Source organism: Haematobia irritans, chromosome 2 (genome assembly GCF_050003625.1).
Source record: "Haematobia irritans isolate KBUSLIRL chromosome 2, ASM5000362v1, whole genome shotgun sequence".
NCBI classification, from domain to species: domain Eukaryota; kingdom Metazoa; phylum Arthropoda; class Insecta; order Diptera; family Muscidae; genus Haematobia; species Haematobia irritans.
Genome location: NC_134398.1, coordinates 81,364,378 through 81,380,498, shown reverse-complemented (window position 1 = coordinate 81,380,498; position 16,121 = coordinate 81,364,378). Strand labels below are relative to the sequence as shown.

At 32.1% G+C, this 16,121-nt stretch overlaps 1 protein-coding gene and 1 long non-coding RNA gene across 7 annotated transcripts in view; one reads left to right on the top strand and one right to left on the bottom strand.

Annotated features, from left to right (window-relative positions):
- Positions 1–14,349, top strand: part of Kua (Plasmanylethanolamine desaturase Kua) — a 108,533-nt gene extending 94,184 nt beyond the window's left edge. For all 6 annotated transcript variants that reach the window (XM_075295407.1, XM_075295409.1, XM_075295411.1 and 3 more), the window contains exons 3-6: positions 9,800–10,011; positions 10,071–10,289; positions 10,359–10,528; positions 12,491–14,349. In XM_075295407.1, the coding sequence (XP_075151522.1) occupies positions 9,800–10,011; positions 10,071–10,289; positions 10,359–10,528; positions 12,491–12,581 (692 nt within the window). In that variant the 3' untranslated portion in view covers positions 12,582–14,349. The remainder of the gene's footprint in view (positions 1–9,799; positions 10,012–10,070; positions 10,290–10,358; positions 10,529–12,490) is intronic.
- LOC142225611 (uncharacterized) overlaps positions 1–16,121 on the bottom strand; it is a 318,712-nt gene that overhangs the window by 109,778 nt on the left and 192,813 nt on the right. The gene's annotated exons all lie outside the window — the stretch shown is intronic.

Below are 16,121 nucleotides of genomic sequence, written 5' to 3'. Positions count from 1 at the left end.
CGTACAACTCATCTACCACCCTTAAGGCCAGTTCAGCACATTTCGAATGCCAGTGCCCAGTACAACGCCAGCATACAACAACAACCTCATCATCAGAAGCAATTTTACAATCCTCATTCGAGCATACCATGGTGAATTCAGTAACAAAATAAAATTAAATTGAAATCCAAATACAAGTTGTAAAACAAACTATAACAAAAACAATAATCAAATGAAAATATCCCACTGCCTCAATATACTAAGATATCACAAAACTAAAAACGCCAAAACCACAAATCAACAATACAAGTATTGACAACACCGCTTGATAAGAATGTATGTATATCCACAGCCACTTAGAAATTTTCATGCATAAAAAAAAACAACTGGTACTAGTGGTGTACAATTGTAATTGCATCTTCATTTGAGGTAAAACGCTTGCCAGCAAGGATTTTTTTAGATTTGGGAACAAGTAAAAGTCACTGGGAGCTAACTCAGGAGAATAAGATGGGTGGTCAAGCAACTCATACTTTATGTTATTCGTCGATCATTTAATACCATATCATGCACTTTGGCTACAATTTCTGTTGTTGTTGCTGTTTTTGGACGTCCACTACGTGGTTCATCTTCAATGCTTGTACGACCACGTTTAAATTCAGCAACCCAATTTTTTACTGTTGCATATGAAGGAGCACTTTCACCTAACACATTCACCATATCATTATGAATTTCTTGTCCCGATAAACCTTTTTTATGTAAATATTTAATGACAGCACGCATTTCTAATTTTTCCATTGTAAAAAAATTGCGGATGCATCTTTTTTGAACACCTGTTTCTATGTGAAAGAGTCTACCAGATCGAAACAAAATTTATCATGTGTTCATTACAGAGATGGAAGTTTCCAAAACACTTAACTTTTTTCTGTTTATACTGCGCTTTTTGTGCTAGGCTAAGAAGTTTTCGAACTGCCCTCGTATACAACTATTCAAGTTCCGATGTTTAAATATTTTCTTAAAGAGAATTAGGGATACAGAAGGTGAAAAATTTATCAATATCGAAATAGCCAAGTCGACTTTTGGCAGTCTTCATATTGGACTAGTCGACTTTTGTTATTTTTGAACATCGACTAATCGTTTTTTGATGTTGAAAAGTTTATCGACTTTTCAAGAAAAGTGAACCCACTATGATAGAAAGTGAGATTTATTTTAGAAAAATTTAACCAAAATATTTAACTAATTCTAACATTGAAGGAAAAAATTCTAGTTAAAAATTGTTAAAACGTCTTTAGCGCTATGTGAAGTTCAGTACAAATTAGGGTTTTCTTTTTCCCGGACTTTTTGCATTCCCGGGAAAGCGGGATTTTTTTTTTCGAATTTCCCGGGATGCCGGGAAAACCTAATCAGGGCTGCCAATAAAATTTCAAAAAAAATCGTCACTGTTTTCGATAAAAATCGTCATAATCGGCACTTGCATTTTAAAAATCGTCAAAAAAATCGGCAATATAAATATTATTAAAATTAAACATTTTTTTTTGGGTGAAAACAAAACAAAAGTATTTATTTCACATACAAAATAGAAAATTAATGTACACAACTATGCATTTCAATAAAATAAAATGTATAGAAATCAGTTTTGTATGCAAATAACATAAACATAAAAATAATTTTCTAGTTAAACAAAAATATTTCATAATTTTTGTATAAAAAATCTATTTTTCTAAATTATTGTTACTAATTGAGTAACATTTTTATTCAAAAAATAAATATTTTGAAACTCAAGAAAAAGTCCCGCGTTTTCAACAACAGGTGATTTTTTATGGTGTTTCCGATAGATATGTCTATATGTGGCTATTTGTTTATACTGTACTATATAATATATACGGCCATTTTCATGTAGCTCCGTTAGGCTTTAACTGCCAGTTAACAGAAAGAAAAATGGAAATATCTTTTCTCCGGTTAACTTTAACTGAAAAATTTTCAGCAGTTAAGTTTCTAACTGGCATATGGAATATATACGCAAGATGACAGATATGTAGATATCACGGTTTAAAAGTTCGTTAGCTAACGTAGCACTAACGGAGCTTCATGAAAATGGGGGATAATGGTATAAAAACAACTTGAGTTATTTCATTGTAGGTTATTTTTGGAACAGATGAATTATTCTCCAACTATCATCTAATTTTAGCTGTGGAGTGTGGAAGAATCATGATTATATGTACGAATTTTGACAAAACTCGAAAAGCCAAAGCCATGTTTTGTTTCCAAACTGTTTCCCAAAATTTTTCAAATTTATTTTAATATTTCCAAAAATTTCTTCAAAATCTAAAAACTTTAACTCCCTTACCTATGTGTCTAATGAACGGAGTTAGCATCGTTAAAATCGGAAAAAATCGGAATTGTCCATTTTCTGAGTAAAAAATCGTCAAAATGCCGATAAATCGTCAAAATTGGCAGCCCTGAACCTAATTTGATGTGGAATACATTTAGACATTTGAATAAATAAGAAATAGCCTAAAGCTACGGTTATAAGGCGCTCTCTGGACAACTAACAATATATATTATGTTGTTATCTTACATCAGCCATAAATTATACTAAAATACGAAATATTTTGTAATACAAAACATTTTGATAATGTTTAAAGCAGTCTCTTTCGGTATAGTTTTCTATTAATATAGTGGGATTTTTTGTAACACTAAAAAACTGTTTGGAAATGAAAGGAACTTATTTCGATTTCACCATCGTTAAACGGGGTCAATAAATGCACATGTTCAGTCAATATTCCCGAAAGGGAAACACTACCATGTAATACGATATTCACATTACACTTCCAAAATCCACTTTAACTAGATTTCAGTTGTCGTATGACCTATAAATAAGGGCTTTAAATCTCAATTTTAATAGATTTCAAGCCTAATGTGTATAAGGTGTAAATTTGAAATTAAAGTAACTATCTTAAAAAACGTTGGAATTTTCTTATTTCATAAAAAACATCCTTCCTTGCAATAATAATGAAATTTTGAAATTATGCAATTGCCAACGTGGGTTACATAAGGTAAAATGACCCGTTGTTTTTAAAGGTTTACTCAGTCTACCAGTCTATCGGAATGTCGGTTTACAAAAATATGACAATCATAAATTAGGAAGTGCAAACTTTTTTTTTAACAATTGGGAGCCCGTTGGATTCTGGATTAGAACCCACGACTATGTATGCTCCACAAGGCAACTATTTCGACTTGGTACCATAGTTATTCACATTACACTTCCAAAATCCACTTTAACTAGATTTCAACTGTCATTTGCCATATAAAACCCTCTATTATACATAAAATATTGTAAAGAAAATTTCCCGGGAATTCCCGCACTTCATTCCTGGGAAAGCGGGAGCGAAAAAATAGCAATTTCCCGAGAATTCCTGGGATCCCATTCCCGGGGAAAAAACCCTAGTACAAATACAATTTAGGGAAAATTTACTCATTTCAAAAATTGAGGAATGGAATTTAAGTAAACTTCACCCATTTTAGCTTTTTTCAAATTTATACATTTTTTTCTCATTTTTAGGCAAAACATAATTAAAATAATTTACATAAAATCGACTAATATTCACGAACTACACGCACAGAAAAAACATGCTTGGACATGGTTGCCGCATCCATTTAATGCTTATCTACAGTATGTAATTGTCGCGAAAACCATGTATTTTGTCTTTGTAAAAACAATTTTCGAGCAGAGAAAAATGTATGCTGGCAATAAGTATTTAAATGGTTCTCCAATGCCGCAAACATGTATTATTTTTTGAATGATGGAATTTGAGACCATTAAATGGTCGGCACAATAAAATTTTTTGGATTTTTTGCAGGGAAAATATATTTTTATTTTACATGGCCATCGTGACTATATAATTTTTTCACTTTTTTGCAGGGAAAATAATTTTATAAAAACATTGAGCAGGTACACGATTTTCATTTTTCGTGTCAGTCGTGTGTTGATTGTTGGAATGTTGTGTTTTGTGTTAATTTATTTATTCATAAGTGGCACGTGGTTTTATGTGAACACAAAAAAGGGAAGTGTAATTGAAAACATGTACCTGTTTTTATACCCTCCACCATAGGATGGGGGTATATTAACTTTGTCATTCCTTTTGCAACACATCGAAATATTGCTCTAAGACCACATAAAGTATATATATTCTGGGTCGTGGTGAAATTCTGAGTCGATCTGAGCAAGTCCGTCTGTTGAAATCACGCTAAGTGTGTAAATATAACCATAGCGATAGGCGGTAAGCGAAACATTTTTGCCGCAACGGCAAATACAATAAGCTTGACGGCGAATAATTCCCTTTTTCACGTTTCCTAGCGTTTTTGTTGTCAATACAGCACGCTTTGACAATATTAAACAATGAAGTTGAATAAAAACTTACAATGGCTTGTTATTTGTTGAGTTATTTTAAGAAAAAATAATCTATACGTGTCCAGGCAACAGCAATTCCTAGTGGTGAGTTAAAAAAAATTGATAAGCGATGGCAACACTATACCAGTTTTCGCCAAGGAGTTAGAATAAGTTTTAATTTAGCGACACGCCGCTAGCCGTCACGGTATTCCGTCGCGGGTTTTGGGCTTCCCATAAGAAATACACGTAAATAAATGTTCGCCTACCGCCTATCGCTATGGTTATATTTACACACTAACTTCCGAACGAAACAAGCTATCGACTTGAAATTTGGAACAAGTAGTTGTTATTGATGTAGGTCGGATGGTATTGCAAATGTGCTATATCGGTCCACTTTACGTATAGCCCCATATAAACGGACCCCCAAATTTGGCTTGCGATTGCTCTAAGAGAAGCAAATTTCATCCGATCCGGTTGAACTTTGGTACATGGTGTTAGTATATGGTGTCTAACAACCACGCAAAAATTGGTCCACATCGGTCCATAATTATATATAGCCCCCATATAAACCGATCAGCAGATTTGACTTGCGGAGCCTCTTGGAAGACCAAAATTCATCTGATTCAGTTGAAATTTGGTACGTGGTGTTAATATATGGCCTAAAACACCCATGCAAAAATTGGTCGAAATCGGCCAATAATTATATATAGGCCCCATATAAACCGATCCCCAGATTTGACCTCCGTAGCCCCTTGGAAGAGCAAAATTCATCCGATTCGGTTGAAATTTGGTACATGATGTTTCTATATGGTATCCAACAACCATGCAGGAATTGGTTCATACACTGGTAGAAAAATGTTTCGTATTATTAACGAACGGGCTTCGTTAATTATTTTTCGTTAATTTTACGAAATTTTTCGTTATAAGAAAGAAAGTGATCGTTAATACAACGAAATCAATCGTTAAAAGACAATTTTGTGTTTTGGTTTTTCGTTATATTAATGAAACACGTTTCGTTAATATTACGAATATTAACTTTGTAATTTTTTCAAGAATTAGAATAAAAAAATTTTCCAAGATGAAATTATTATAATCATTTGCACATAGAGAGTAACTTTTGGAAACTTTTAAACTAAACAGTCGTTTTATATACTCTGAAACTGGAATTGAAAATTTCATTTATAAAACGAAATCGATCGTTAATATAATGATATGGCTCGTTAAAAAATAAATTTTAAATTGTTATATTTCGTCATATTAATGAAATATGTTCATTAATAATACGAATGGGAGTTTGAGTATTTCTGCCTCTCCTTACTCTCTCTCTCTAAAACATCTCTTCATACTCTCTCTAGCGTGTATGTAATTGGTACATACCAGGGATGGAAAATGCGGTACTATAGTACTTTTTTCAATACTTTTTCACCCCGGTCAGTACCGTAGTACCCCCGCGAACGATTTAGTACCTTTTGTGTAGACATTTTTGAGTCGATATCAGATTTATGGTACAATAGCTTTGACAACATATTTTAATATTTTTGAGAAAGTCTTTATCAACCTTATTTGCTAATAGTCTTTTACAAATATGACAAAACAGACAAGTTCATGCGGGAAGAAAATATCGATTTTGTAAAAGCTATAGTCAAAAACACGATTTTATTGAATTTCAAGAAAGTCGAAAAAAGCATGCGATTCTATATTATCGATTTTTTATTTCGGTAGAAAATTTTGTCAAAATTTTATTTCTATATAAAATTTTTACAAAATTTAATTTCTATAGAAAATTTTGTCAAAATTTTATTTCAATTGAAAATTTTGTAAACATTTTATTTCTATAGAAAATTTTTGCAAAATTTTATTTCTATAGAAAATTTTTGCAAAATATTATTTCTATAAATTTTTTTTTTGCAAAATTTTATTTATATAGAAAATTTTGTCAAAATTTTATTTTTATAGAATTTTTTTTCAAAATTTTATTTCAATAAAAAATTTCGTCAAAATTTTATTTTCTTTAAAATTCAGTCTAAAAATTTTTGTTGAAATTTAGTAAAAAGTACCTTTTCGCTCAGAAAAATACCTTTTTTGTACTTTCTTAAAAATTGTATTTTCCATCCCTGGTACATACACATCTTAGTATGGCAATAAGCACATGTGTGCGTGTGCGTCTTGAAAAACAAACGGTAAAAAGTTCAACAGAAAACTTGTCTGATGGGCAAACATTAACAACATTTACGTTCTTTTCGCTGAAGAGTGCACACGCTCATTACAGTTTCGTTGTAAATAATAAACATAGATGGGTGAGGTGAGTTAAATTGGTGTTTTTTGTATATTCGCAAGAAATTTAGTGTACATTTTTAATCTTTAGTGAAAATACCCCGGGGAAGTGAACTTTCAGATGAAGAAGGCGGAACAATTACGGTGATGAACCTTGGTTGCACAAAAATTGGATAAATGGACACGGTGATACGATTATCATTTTTTGATCTTAGAAATAAGAGGCTTTTTTTCTTAAGTGAAAGTCACAATATATGTTTATTATATTACTTAATTTATCATTATATATTATTTCTTACTATATATAAACCATATTTCAAAGATCTTAACAAAAAATAATACACTACCAATTACTACACTCAAATGCGCTAATTGGTTGGGTTTCATTAATATAACGTTTGTGTTCATTTATACAACGTTCGCCTTTCATTCATACAATGAATAATTTTCATTCATACAACGTATAAGCTGCACCGATACAACGAATAAATTTCATTCATACAACGAATAATATTCGTTAATACAACGAAAAGGCTACGTAATAGCAACGTAATTATTCGTTAATACTACGAAATGTATTCCATAAAGTGTTTCGTAAATATAACGTAAAATTACGTTGTTATAACGAAATGCTACGTTGGCTGACTTTTAATGAAGAATTTCGTTAATACAACGTAGAAATTCATCGTATTAACGGCTGATACCAGTGTATCAGCCCATAATTATATATAGCCCCCATATAAACCGATCCCCATATTTGACCTCTGGTGCCTTTGGAGAAGCAAAATTCATCCGATTTGGTTGAAATTTGGTACGTGGTGGTAGTATATGATATTTAACAACCATGCCAGAAGTGGTCCATATCAGTCCATAATCATATATTGCCTCCATATAAACCGATCCCGAGATTTAGTTTTGGAGCCTCTTGGAGGAGCAAATTTCATCCGAGTCAGTTGGTACATTGTGCTAGTATATGGCCGTTAACAACCATGCCTAACTAGGTCCATATCGGTCTATAGTTGTATATAGCCCTCAGATAAATCGATCCCTAATCACACAAAAATTATTTGTAGACTTACCTACACATAACTTTTTTGTCTAATATATACCACGTATGGACTAACTCACAATTTAGAAAACGATGTTGAGAAGTTTTAAGATACCACAACCCAAGTAATTCGATTGTGGATGGCAGCCTTTCGTAGAAGTTTCTACGCAATCCATGGTGGAGGGTACATAAGATTCGGCCTGGCCGAACATACGGCCGTATATACACCCTCACAAAAAATCGCTTCTGTAACATATACTCCCAAACATATTTTGCTTCAAGCATATACATTTTTGGGTATTGCCCAAACATATATATATTGTTGATCTCTTCCAATATATAATATGTTTGAAAGCATATTGATCTAAACAATATATGTTTGGGTAGTCTAAGTACCAAACATTTTGTATTTTTGCATCCAAATTCAATAATGTTGTCTTCCAAAAAACAATATGTTATTATGTGAACATATAATATGTTTGGAAGCATTTTGCACCCAAAAATATTATATGCTTAAAAAAAATTCTCCCAAACAATATTGTGCTCAAAATTTTATTTATTTATTTATATATTTACAATCATAATGAATTATGAAAATAAACAGGTAATATAGGTGCTAACAACATAGGTTTTCGACCTGAATGCTCAAAATTTTGTTTCTGCCTAATTGTATAGTCCCTCACATCTTTCTTACTTCCACGAGATTTTTTAGTTCTTAGCACCTTTTTCTGTAATACAAACATTGTAGAAGAAATTATTCAATTGTATGATTTTTTTTATTTTAATTTTACCTTTTGCCGGACGGGGATTCGAACAGCGGACCACACAGTTTGTAAGGATCAAAGAAGTAGCTGATCAATTGCCCAAGGAAAAATAAAATGTTAATTTTGTAATAACAAGCGACAATCACCAACTTAATTCAATATCGCTCCCTGTTAAATAGCGCTCCAAGCTACTAAACACATATATGTTTATAGGCTATTTCTAAATTAATATATGTTTGCATCCAAGCATATTATATTTACAAACATTTTATGTCCCAAATATAATATGTTCTAACATATTAACATATATGTCCCAAACATGTTATGCTAGTTTATGAACATTATATGCTTGCACTCAAAAATATTGTGTTTAAAATTTTGTGTTCCAAACATATAATGTTTATAGCCAAACATATGAAAAACAGTCTTTTTCATCCGTGTACTTGTTTGTTCTGCATTTTCCTACCATTTATTTTTATTTGCAGTTACATGATGTCTGCGTTTGTACATTTGATGGGCACGACGTAAATTGGAATGATTTCTTTTTGTTGAAATTGTACCAAACTAGAGTGTGTAAAAATATGTGATGTTTGCTTGCCCAACATTATAAATACAAATAAACAATGAATTAGTTTATAAATAAATAAAAACAAATAAATAATGTTAATTTTGTGTTTTCTTTTCTCAAGTGGCATCCTTTTTCGAAGACGAAAAAAAATTTTCATAAAGATCATCAGGTTGTGACCATGTTTTTTTAACTGGAAGAAAAACCTTTTTGATGAATACCATAACATTTTAGATCGTGATCATTGTCTTTTGATTCAAACAAAATTATTTTTATTAATATAATAACATTTTAGATGAGGACAATTTTATTTTGCTTAGAACCATGTTCACTGAGCCAACATGGTTGCAGTCGAAAATGTTACAAGGTCGCCGCAAAAATAGCTCCTATCATATTAACATATTTTGCTCTTCGACAATCATGTTTCTTCTCTGCGTGTAAAACAAATCTAAATCCGCTATAAAACATTTGGTTCACTTTTTTCTGAGGGTATGCAAGTATTTCTATGATAGCCCTGTGTGATGTGGATCATGTTATTTGTTTTAAAAATCATACGTGGGCATGTGGTGCATATTAATATATAAAATGAACCAATAGAAAATTCCCCCTCTAGTAAACAGTTTGACCATTTCAATGCAAACTATAACCAAGTCAGTTGCTCGAAGCACACAATGAACGACGTATATATTCCTGAAAACGTCTCTCGCTTATCGAATTTTCCTATTTACTAAATTTTGTTGCCATTTAAAAATGCCGTTATTCATTTTTGTTCTTATTTTCAGGAAAACGTGCTCAGGAGTTTATTTGTGTCTATACCTGCATTGCCTTGATGATAATCGATTTCATTTTGATACTAAAGCACTTTCATTTTGATCGCATAATCGTCACTTGCATATCGGCGATTTGTGGTATTATAACGGCCGATTTTGGATCAGGCTTAGTGCATTGGGCAGCTGACACATGGGGTTCAGTGGAGTTGCCCATCATAGGGAAGGTATTGAACAAACGCCATAAGTTTTGATCAATTGATTTCATATTTTCATAAATTTTCAGAATTTTCTGCGTCCATTTCGAGAGCACCACTTGGATCCAACATCGATAACACGCCACGACTTCATTGAAACAAATGGTGATAATTTCATGGTTAGCATACCGATCTTAGGTTTCCTGGCATATTGCTTCAATACGAAATCACATACAGATATTCAACAAGATTTTGGTTGGATTTCCTATCTATTTTTATGTTCAATTTTCGTTGCAATGACCAATCAGGTGAGTTTTTATTTCCGTTGTTGAAAGTTAAGTCAGACGTAGTTTCATTCTGCTCTCCTAATTTCCCAGATACACAAATGGTCCCACACATATTGGGGTCTGCCGAAATGGGTGCTTTTCATGCAGAACTATCACATCGTATTGCCTCGTAAGCATCATCGCATTCATCATGTGGCACCTCATGAGACATATTTCTGCATAACGACGGGATGGTTAAATTGGCCCTTGGAGAAAATAAGGTAAGACAAACATGGTCAGAGATCTACAACCTGAGAAAGAATATGATCACCTCACAATATGTTTCAAGAGCATAATGCTACTTTTTCATGTTTGTCGCAACAATCTTATTTTCTTGGAAATTATGTATCTAATATAGACAATCATGTTTATGTTTGGCGAGAAAACAATATTTTTGTGACAAAAATGTTCCATTTAAATAGAAACAAGTTTACCACTGAGTGTAGTGGGCTTTGCGTAACAATGGACAACTTGCAGTACCAAGTATTCTAAATTGTCCATAGTAGTGGGAAGAATATAGCGAATAAGATGCCAAGGAGCACAGGAATATGAGTATAAATTGCATTTTCTCTCAATTTTTCAAAGACAGCTTTGCCCAGGTAAACAAAACTTAAAAAGCCACACACACACACACCCCCTATTTTAATCTTCTATCATCATATTTGTATAACATTTGTGGTTTTAATTAAGAAAATTTACCAAACACACAAATGTTTAATATTCAAGAGACGCATTGACGAAAATTTTGTGATATTATGTTGGCAGATACCTCAGTACTTTACTTTGACAATAATCAGAAATGTCTTTGAATCTGTGTATAGAAAAGAAGATTTTGTGTCACATTTAATCAAGTGATATGAATAATTTGATTCAATTCTTTCCAGTTTTTGTTTTTGATTCCAACTACGAAGACAAAAAAAGAACAATACAAATCGGAACCTTTATCTTAGATATATGAACAGCCAAGGCAACAATCCAAATTTCTTTCACTTATATATTGTCACGATATTCGGTGTCGATAAATTCACTACGAAATTTTTTTGCATTGGAGAATTCTCCATTAAATATAACAGAATTTCTAACACGATGATATAGATAGATTTTATTCTGTTTTTGCAGATTTTGTTTTTTTGATTTTAGCGTCTAAACTCGAACTTAGTACCCACCTTAAAGGAATATTTGTGTTGAGTATAAATGTAACATAATTGGAATTTGTCAAAATATCCAAATGATATAGTACTCACTCCAAATATATAAGTATTTGAAGTGTACACATCGTAATTGTAAAACCAAACTAAATCGGGCGAAAGATATATATGTGGGAGCTATATCTAAATCTGAACCGATTTCAACCAAATTTGACATGTGTAATAAGAATGTTAAGTCTACACCCTGTGCAAAATTTCACGTACATTGGAGTAAAATTTAAGTCTGTGGTAATATGGGTGTATATCGGGCGAAAGATATATATGGGAGCTATATCTAACTCTCAACCGATTTCAATAATGTCGAACAGATAATGTTCAAAAACAACAATATTTTTTCTGTAGCGAATATCAGAATGCAAAACAAACATAACAAGCGGTTATGAAGTTAAAAATAACAAAGGAAACAAAATATTTACATTCGTAAATAGTGGCAGATAATGTAGAAAAACATTGGTGCCTAAGGTAGGGTTAAGCAAAACATTTTGTACAATAAATTAAAAATCTGTCCATTTTTCCCTACAGTTGTAGTTTTAGGGAAAATCCCTACAAAAAATTTTTTCCTACGAGTGGAATCACTGATTTGAAATCTCATAGCGGGCCGGATACTTTTAATGGATAATGGACATGCGTCTAGTCCATATAAGCTCAGCCATGAAGCCGGTCGGCATCATTCTCTAGTGCAACCCATTCAAGAATACATAATTTTCGTGGCTCACGCTCATTGGCGACATTTGTTTGCTTCTACTTCCAACTTTCAAAACTTATTCATTAGAGATGTCGCATAATGGGAACATCTCTAATTTATTCATACTTACCCGATGCTCTCTATCTCTATGATTCTCTGAATTTCTGAAAATTAAATGATTAAGATGAGTGCAAATGACCAATGAAGTAAAATAAGGGAATAAATTTTATAACAAATTATTTATTTCAATATCATCTGGATTTTTGTTATTTTCTTTTGTATATTTGCAGATTTTGGTCTACATTAGAGTGCCTTATAGAACTTATAACTGGCCTGAAGCCTCGCGATGATGATCTCAAATGGGCTAAGAAAGTTACATAGCTACTTCTGTGATTGCCTAAAGGACCAACGTTAATTTAAGCAACAGCCTAATTGATTCTACCAACTCTTCTAATACTACTTCTGACTAAAAGAAACCAAAGGAATACAATTAATTTATCTTGCTGAATGTACAAAATAAGAAAACGATAAAAAAAACAACAACTGACGAAAACTTGCAATTTTTGCTAAGCATTACAAAAAAATAACAGAACCAACAAAAATCAGGATATTAGATCATAAAACAAAGAAACCCATGAGCATTACACAATTAATATAAACCCCATTCAATCTCACCTTTTCTACGAATTTTCTACTTAAAAAACAACAGCACTAATCCCATTCTTGATGTCTTTTGAATAAAGTTTTTTGTTTTGTCTTAAGCATGGCCTTTTTATAAGAAATTAATCTGTTTATATACGAATTTATATTGTGCTATATCTACTCGCACTACTCTAAATTATCGATATTGAAGAAACAATTACAAGTTGAACATTATCATTATCATTTTTAAGGATATATTTAATTGTTTTTTAACTTACAAATTTACGTATTAACAGTATATACAAAAGTGGTTCTTTAAATAAAATTATGTTTTGAATTTGAAAAGAGTTACAAAAAAAATAGGGTTTGATAAAAAATGTAATATATTCTTGTATGCGGATCCATCTGCATTCGATTGAAAAATACACAATTAGGTGCACATAAGTCGTTTTATACTACTATGGGCAAAAAAATATTTTTTTTTTTAATTTCATTCGAATATTTTTTCATCGTATTTGTTTTCTCTGGGAGAAGTCAACTTGAGTGGCATGCGTTGTTTGAGTACAGATATTCGCGTACGACAATTCTTTCGTTTTTGTTCCATTCTAAAATGCAACAGTCGCACTCCGCCTTAATTCCTCCTCAGTTTTTTTTTTGCCGAAAATTCCACCAATATCATTCTACAACTACCATATTCGCTTGATTTTGCTCCGTGTAGATTCTGGCGTACACCAAACTTAAGCGGCTCCGGTTAAACTGTTTCGAGAATATAAAAAAGCGTTTACGATCGGGTTATTTCTCTGAGCTGACGAAATATATTTACCATAATAAATAACACTAGTTTACACTGAAAATGTACATTTGATGGGGGGTGACTTTATGTATTTTCATCTGCTGAATTCGAAAAAAATGTTAAGAAATATGAGCAACTAACCCACACAAAAATGCAGTGACATCGGATTTGTTCCCTCAATTGCTTATAACTTTGTCATTTTTCGGTCATTTTTCTTCTAGTTGGTCTTATTACTTACGTTAGATGACCATGAAGAAAAACAATTTTTTCAATGGTTTGTACTTTTCCGGCGGAAAAGGGTCACTGTAAAACATGATGATTTGGCTTTTTGATATTTTTTGAACCACTTAACTTATCACAGATCCAATTATACACGATTATTCGTCATCTCAATACCTTTCATTTAAGTACCAACAATCGGTAATTTCTAACTCGAGATATAATTTGTTTGGTGAAAAAAGAGCGAAAAACTAAAAACAACGGCATATCTCAAAAACTGTACCATAAAAATAAAATTAAAATTAAAAAATTTTTTTTTTGAATTCAGCTGATCAAAATACATAAAAAAGTCACATCTAATCAAATGTACAGGAAAAAAATTTTATTTTGTAAACTAGTGTAATGAATATTAAAATAATAAATAAAGTTTTACTATTTTGGGCTCACTGTAGTAAATGCACTGAGCGTTGAAATAAGTTCTACAAAAAGTTCGTTTTTAAAGTTTTTGCGTTATTAAGAATTTTTATTGGATTTTTAGATTTAAATATTCTCTTGGTATACAAAAACATGTTAAAACATGTAAATGCTTTTGTACACTTTATTATGACGCTCAATGTATATTGCATATAAAAAAGCACAAACTATTAAAATTTATTTATGAAATAGCAAAAAAAAACTCATACATACATACATATATCATTTCGGTTGATATGTATACATATGTATGTCCTTTAAGCGCTAAAATAACAACTTCACCTTGGACCCCATTAATCCCTTTATTTATTTGGCTCTGAATGCCCGGCAATTACAATCTCGAGCATTTCTAGAAGAAATGCCGTCAGTGGTTGTAACGTCCATTTGGAGTGGTTCTGGTGGAATTTAGTTTCATATTGAATCAACATCAACCGCAAAACAGATATTCAGCATGGTACGGTATTCAGCATGGCATGGTATTCAGCATGGTACGTCTCTTGTTCAGTGTAGGTAATTTGACAAGTGAAGTCTTTCTTTGTAAAATGGCATGGTTTGAGGTGTCCAGTTGTTTCGCCGTAAACAAATCAGTAAAAATTGTTTATGTACAGCTTCAACACGATTGTAATGATACTGTGGGTTCCAAATTACAGATCCATATTCAAGGATTCGATGCACAAGTGAAGTGTACAAATTCCCATTAGCGTAGCTAGACAATTTTCCTAGCCCCCCTAGCTAAAACTTTATAGACTGAACTTATAGGTTCAACTAATGTTTTATTTCATAAAATTGAATAAAAAATAGACATCAAAATAACTCGACAATCAATTTATAATAAAGCAACTAAAAGTAACCTACGGGAAATTGGTGCAAATTGCCACTGACGGATCTATCACAGAAGTGGTACCTGTGCTCCAGTTAGTTGCAATTTTCACATTTAGTGAAATAAAATTATCAGAATAACCTTTTGTTCGACATATTTCAAAAATTTTGTTTTTCATTTCGGGTTCGATTAGGAGCCCAAATCGAAAGAGAGTTCTAAGAGTTTGTCCGAGACAGGTTCCTGAGGACCTGTTTATGGGTTGCTCCTGCTAAATTGTCCCAGGACGTGTCCTTTGGGATGAGTCCAAGACGCGTCCTAAAATGTAAGTTTACTCCGTCGATGACAAACCCATGTTAAAGTGGACGGTCCCTTCCATACGTTTTGATCAGAACTGGGACTGGTCCATACACACCAGGGACTAGTCCTGTACCAGTTCTGTGGTTGATCCATTTCCCGTAGGGTAGTTCCACACTTTTCCCAGCAAAAAATTGGAAGTTGTTCTAAAGGCACAACTTTAAATGCACTTCCAAAAATGTCCTCACAAAGAAGTTAACTATTTTAACTACACAGGGCGTTTTTTACTTCATTTTTTTATTTTTTAATGCGTAATTTTTTGTTTTCTTTTTCCAAATAGTTTAAAAAAAGAGTAAGAATAAATAAAATGGTACAAATTATTCAAATTTTGCCACAAAAATGCTAAATCCATTATAGAAAATCGATAATATTTGAAAAACGTTTCAAACAAGCATTAGAATGCATTAAAAATCATAAAAAAGTATAAAAATTATTTATTTGGGAAAATATCACAAAATTTTTAATTCACATTCAAAACACTGAATTCAGATCACACCTTAAGAAGTGATGCAAATTCATTGCAACGGTTGTTGAAACTGTGGACATTCGTTCTATGACAAGTTCATATTATATTCATCGCTTCTCCGCCAATTTTGTACTACTTCCAGACCCAAAAAGA